The sequence below is a fragment of the Venturia canescens genome, chromosome 2, assembly GCF_019457755.1.
Source record: "Venturia canescens isolate UGA chromosome 2, ASM1945775v1, whole genome shotgun sequence".
In the NCBI taxonomy this organism is placed as follows: Eukaryota; Metazoa; Arthropoda; class Insecta; order Hymenoptera; family Ichneumonidae; genus Venturia; species Venturia canescens.
In genome coordinates this window covers 18164858-18170842 of record NC_057422.1, presented here as the reverse complement: position 1 = coordinate 18170842, position 5985 = coordinate 18164858, and the positions used below count along the sequence as shown (strand labels likewise).

Sequence of the window (5985 nt, the reverse complement as noted above, 5' to 3'; positions counted from 1 at the left end):
GGAATAATGATCAAGCAACTCTTTCCAATGATCGTGTATTTCCTGGAGAATAACACAAATCTAAGTATTTCAGCTTCTTTAGTATCTCTGATTTTAGACATCGCGATCCGCTAGCTGTTTACTTGTTTTAAGAAGAATTGATAAAACATTTGAAACATAAATTCCGCATGGTGTCAAGAAAGTATACTAATTTTCGGATGGAACACCGGAGTAATTTAAAAACAAATTTGCATTCAAGAATTTGTGTCACATACAAATGCCTTGTGATGGATTAGCAGACTCCATCAAAAGTTTAGCTAAAAAGAGATCCCTTAAAATGAGCACGAGAAATAAAATTTCATCAACCTTGGCGTCGTATAATTGCAATGGGCATGTAAATAATTTGAGAATTTTAATTCTGCCTTGGCTTAAAACAAAAAGTACGGAGCTTGCAAATTATAATTTAAAACTAGATTCATAAATGCTGTGACTGTGAATGAGAAGCAATCTATGCGTTGTGTAATCCCTGATATCGTTGTAAATACCTGATGATCCATTGTAAAAATGTGTTTTTATACCACCATTGTCGAAACGAGTGGAGATAATAAAGATATATAAATAAATTTACATGTTCTTGCACCTATCATGTTTTGAATGTACAGGGTGTCCCAATAACTATTAGCCCCTTGGATATTTTCAAATTGGATTTTCATTTGTGATTTCTCTGGGCTGGGGTGGGCCAACTTTGAAATCTTAAATGGGAACCCCTATTTTTTATTATAGATTCGTATTTCCCATAAAAAAAACAAGTCAATTTTATTGAAATTTTTTTTTGATCCCCGATAGATGGCGCTGTAATCGTAAAAAATCCTGAAAGTACAGAAAGTACCTCCAGTCCAGGAGATGGAAGCCGGTGCTGTGGTATTATTCAATGATCCCCCTTCGTAGTGTGCAATTTTATATCAGCAAATATTTATGAAAACCTTATAGATTCGAAGATATCCAAGGTGTTTGTAATTATTAGGACATTTTGTACATATTGAAGTACATAATCACTGAATACAATGTGACATATCAAGATCTTTGAATTTTAATTTGCATGTGAAGTAACATAACTTTCAATTAAATTTCTTTGTGGTTAATTTTTTGAAAAACGTAAAACCAAGTGGCAAAATTCTCTCGTAAAATGTCTGAACTTTTCGAAAAAAATATATAAACAATTCTCAAAAACATTGAGATTTTTTTATATGAAAATTACTACGTTTAATGTTTCAAAAACTCATTCAGAGGTCCGATATTTCCAACACAAAAAGTAAACGCTTGGAAAATTTTTAAACTTCCATAACTTCGAAATGGTTCGAGGGAAAAATTTGGAAAAAATCACAAAAACTAACAGTGATAAAAAGAATATGCCATTACTCATAATTCAGACCCCTCCCCGGCACAATTTAATTCCGTATTTGGTAGAATGACCTTGTAAACTACGCTCTCGCAATAATAAAAACAAAATTTTGCGTACGGTAAAGCCACCCACGTGATCGTCGTATATTCGTATATTTATCATTGAATTTACTATGCTAATAGTAAAAATCTGTGATTCAGAATAGATTTTCGTGTTGCATAAAAATCAAGCGAGCCATCTAAATGAACATTTATATTGATAATCTCTCCACAATTTCATAATATATTACACAACAATGTGTGAAAGGCTCGATTTTTTTTTCTTTAGTCCAAGAATAAAACTAATCGCTACGACAGTTCCGATAAGAATTCGTTGTAAACAAGTATAATCTCAACAAAAACATGGTGTGAGTGCTAAGGCATTTTTTATATCGATAAATGTTTCAATGCTTACGGACTGGTGCTGATAAATACTTATAAATACGACGCAAGTCACGATGCTTTAATAACCCGGAAATGTGAAACTCGATTATGGCACTATCTATACAATATTTCGAAGTCTCTTCAGTTGAGCTCCGCCTTTTGAAGGCTTAAGAATAAAATCCAGAAACGCCTCAACGTCGTAACGCCAAGCATTAAAAAAATAGTTCTTGGAATTTCTTACTTTTTGGAACTCTATTTTAAAGCAGCATGGAGAAGAAAATGAAAGTAAAAATCATAAATATTAAGATATCTAAAATAAAAATAAATTATTAGTGTTTTAAAAAATTTATCAAGCATACAAAATCAGTTGCGCGCGTCATTTCGAATTATATTTTTCCCAAACCCCGATTCGAGAAGGATGAGTCAGTGGGAGTAAAATTTTTTCATCCTTTTGCTGAAGTTTTTTTCAAGTAACACCAACATTCTCATGCGAGTAAAATATTCTCAAAAGATTTTAATTTTTCGTCCCCTATTAAAATTTCAAAAAACATTGTAACAAGCATTTTATGAATATCGTTCAAGAATACAATCGCTTTCGTAACTGGAGGAGCTTCTGGAATTGGGCAGGCTGTCGTTAGCAGGATCATCAATCATGGAGGCCGAGTTATGATCGTTGACATAGATCACAATGGGAAACAATTTGCTGAAAGTTTAGGTCACCGAGCAGAGTTCGTGTTGGCTGATGTAAGTTAAAAAAAGCTTATGGGCAAGTGTTCAAGTCTTCAGCAATGTTCAGTTCTTCAATATTCAATTGTCCCAAAACAAGTTTCAGACCAAACTTGAGATCAAGAAAAACTTTCGTGTGAATATGTAATAGCAAGCTGAAATTTCAGCGTTAATTTCAAATATAAAAAAATTCATTTATACCTCGATGTTATTTTTACATTCGTATCGAGTCGATAAAATCACGGTCAGGCTTGAATTTCCGATGTAAAAAAATTGGATTCTTCATTTCAAATATCCGGAAATGATTCAATAATACTTTTTATCAAAATCGTCCCAGAATTTGAGCTCTGAATCCCCGAAGTACAGTTTCACAAGTCGGGTTCGTTTAATCTCAAATTCATTTTTTTCCGTATCTGTAATTTTGTAAGGTCACATCGGAAGTAGAAATAACTCGAGCTCTGAGCGAGGCTGAGAAAAAGTTTGGCGGCATAAACGTCGTCATAAATGCAGCCGCCATAGCAACAGTCGAGGATCCGTACGATTTTGAAAACTTCAAGCCACACTCTCTGGAGAGTTACAAGCGTATAATGGACGTCAATGTTCTTGGGACATTCAACGTGATGAGACTCGCAGCCGGTGTGCTTGCTAAGAATGTACCCGATGAAAATAATCAACGCGGGGTCATCGTCAACATTGCGAGTATTCTGAGCTTCGACGCACCCGGAGGTATGATCGCTTACGGAATTTCGAAAGCCGCGGTCGCCGGTATGACGCTCCCAATGGCACGGGCTTTTGCTTCCAAGGGGATTCGTGTGGCCGCTGTTGCTCCGGGATTTATTGATACTCCGATGGCTTGTGAGTGTATTTATTTTATGAATATTTTCAAGCTGCCTGTGGATACGAAAAATGTATAAACGATCATTTTTGTCGAGAATATTTGTGCAAAAAACTTTCTACCAGAGTTGCGTCCCTCAATAATCAGCCACGCACACAATTTAATAGGATGATCAATAAAAAATTTCAGCCTCATTGAAAGCTCTATGCGACGGTATATTCGCGCCGCTCGACGTCGTGATGCTTTCACCCAAGCGAATGGGTCAACCGGACGAGATAGCACACATGATCCAAACGATAATAGAAAACCCGATGATAAATGCTCAAGTGATACGAGTGGATGGAGGATATACATTCGTTCCAAATTTGAACGTGTAAACTGTTACCAATCTGGTTTCTGCAAAACTGATATCCAGCGTCGAAACATACGCAAAGATATTTTTTTATGTTTGCCAATGGGTCGACCTCGCTCTCGTGAAAAAGAAAGTAAATCAAACATTTTTAAACACTTTTTTCGTGCTACAATGTAAGGGGTAAAAAGTGAGCCAATATTAGCCCAATCGGAGAGCGATGGATGACACTTTTTCGACGTTGAAATTTTCCGATCCGGAAGGAAAAATTTTCGTTGGATGGAGGTTCACGGAAGAACGATCGAGGGAGTTTGTGTACCTCGAGGCATCGTCCATGTATATAGCTTCATAAAACGTTGCACCATCGTAACGTTACGACTATATTTCTGCACCTCTTCTAGTGTATATATATACGAATATAGACATAATAAACGAGCTCGCAGAGTATAAATATATATTTACATCAGTACCTGGGCATTCTCACATATATATATGCATATTTACCCACAGTATAGACTCACTGATACACATAGTCATGTGCTAGGCGCAACGCTAGCTAGTGACTTTCACCCGGATGAAATTTATGTATGGAAATATCCGGAGAAGCGTCACGCATGTGGAATATCACGCACAGCAGCTGGGGACTCTTCTCCACTCCCCCCAGCATCGCTCCAATCCGCCGTTCTCCATTCTCTCACTGCAACCTCTCCCTCCCTGATGCCAGTAGCCGAAGCTCTTCTCCCACCGATCCCCACCGCGTCACTCTCATTTTTCCGTACATCGTCGCTCGCTTTTCAGAACTCGGGCCACTGTCCTATCGATATACGTGTGTAGACATTTTCCAGGCAAAAATGTATCCACTGAACATTTTCCGAGAGCCTTCACTTGGTATAAAGGGAAGATAAAAATACGTCTCTGCGCAAGTGAACCGTAGCATGGGGACCGCAAGATTCATCCTGGAGCCAACATGCGAATATTCTCCTTCTCATCCATACGACGTGAAGTGCAGTAACGTCCTTGACAACTCGCCCCCCGTTATGTTTTATCCGCGTACCTATTTAGTGTGCGCCACTGGAGAAACAACCGAGCAGGAAAATTCGAATCCCTTGTTTCGTTCTATCCAATAATGAATGTTCTATAGATTTTTCCGGTAATTAAATCATCGTTGGATCCCGACGAAATTGCAGCGTGAAATCGGTAAATAAAATTATTTCGTAAAACAAAGTAAACAAAATAAAATGAGCCTAAAGGAGGAATAGTACAGTTGACAAAACGAATGAAAATCAATTGGGAACATCAAAAAGTTAGTAAAAAGTTTTGAAAAATTATGCGCATGACCAAACAACAAACACTACTAATTGGAAAGTCATTTTTGTTGAAGCAAGCTCGCAACAGTGGTGCCAAAGATCACGCCCATGCTACGTCCTTACGCCGTTACAAAGTACAGGCAAGGGTACAAGCGTCGTGGAGAATGTCCAAGTTTTGTATCATCTACTGCCTTTATTATCATTCACTAATTAGGTGATGAATCTTCTGAAATCGGACAATCGATATTCGCTGGAAAAGTTTTATCGTGAAGAATTTTTTACAATTTCTCGTATCTCCAACTCATTTTTTCGAGTTTTTTTTTCGTCTTTCGAAGTTGTGGGCAGATACCAACCTCGTGAAGTATTCAACAGGTCGTAATACAACGGCGGTGGCATCACTTCTTGTTTTATTGAATTCGATGTCGAACCTCGAAGCACTGTTCGAAGAACGATGTTAAAAATTTTGTTACAATATTTATCGTGGTTCTTTCAAGCATTCGGACCTGGAATTTTTCGAATTTTACGGGTCACCAGCATCCCCTTGTTCATGCATGGGAGTCAAAAAAGTTTGGTAATCAAAGAAACAGCGATATCCAAAATATTTTCATGGTACTCCGAATAATCGAATGGATTCATAAAAACTGGCAAGCATTCTTCAGAGGAAATACGATAAAAAGTGGTAGCCAATTTCCGTATAAATATAGAGGGTAATAAACGTATTATGTATGCCAAGGTATTCGGATTTGTGCCACGCACATTTAAACGCCACGAAATTTCCTTCCGCTCATGTTTTATGCACGCACGCGAGAACAGCTGCAGTTTTGCTAGCGCGAGAATTGCAGCCGACATTCAATGGAAGTTTTATTCAGAAAAGGAAAAAATCACTCGGCGTTATTCAACGGTGTTGCGTTAACAATAGAGAGGACAAAAAAGAGGGAGAAAAGGTCAATAAAAGGACATCGGAC

General features: G+C 37.5%; 1 protein-coding gene across 3 annotated transcripts; it reads left to right on the top strand.

Annotated features, from left to right (window-relative positions):
- Positions 1 to 1927: 1927 nt before the first annotated feature.
- On the top strand, positions 1928 to 4168 carry LOC122406472 (3-hydroxyacyl-CoA dehydrogenase type-2-like). Of its 3 annotated transcripts, none has more exons than XM_043411939.1 (4): positions 1928 to 2088; positions 2386 to 2547; positions 2958 to 3384; positions 3554 to 4168. In XM_043411939.1, the coding sequence occupies exons 1-4, from the start codon at positions 2071 to 2073 to the stop codon at positions 3739 to 3741; spliced, it is 795 nt and encodes a 264-aa protein (XP_043267874.1). In that variant the 5' UTR covers positions 1928 to 2070; the 3' UTR covers positions 3742 to 4168. The 3 variants fall into 3 exon arrangements, with proteins under 3 accessions (XP_043267874.1, XP_043267876.1, XP_043267875.1); XM_043411941.1 differs by lacking the exon at positions 1928 to 2088 and adding an exon at positions 2128 to 2273; XM_043411940.1 differs by lacking the exon at positions 1928 to 2088 and adding an exon at positions 2136 to 2296.
- Positions 4169 to 5985: the final 1817 nt, after the last annotated feature.

Coding starts and splice junctions, on each gene's coding strand:
- LOC122406472 (XM_043411939.1), top strand. Junction 2,548..2,957: donor CAGAGTTCGTGTTGGCTGAT/GTAAGTTAAAAA, acceptor TAATTTTGTAAG/GTCACATCGGAAGTAGAAAT. Junction 3,385..3,553: donor TATTGATACTCCGATGGCTT/GTGAGTGTATTT, acceptor AAAAAATTTCAG/CCTCATTGAAAGCTCTATGC.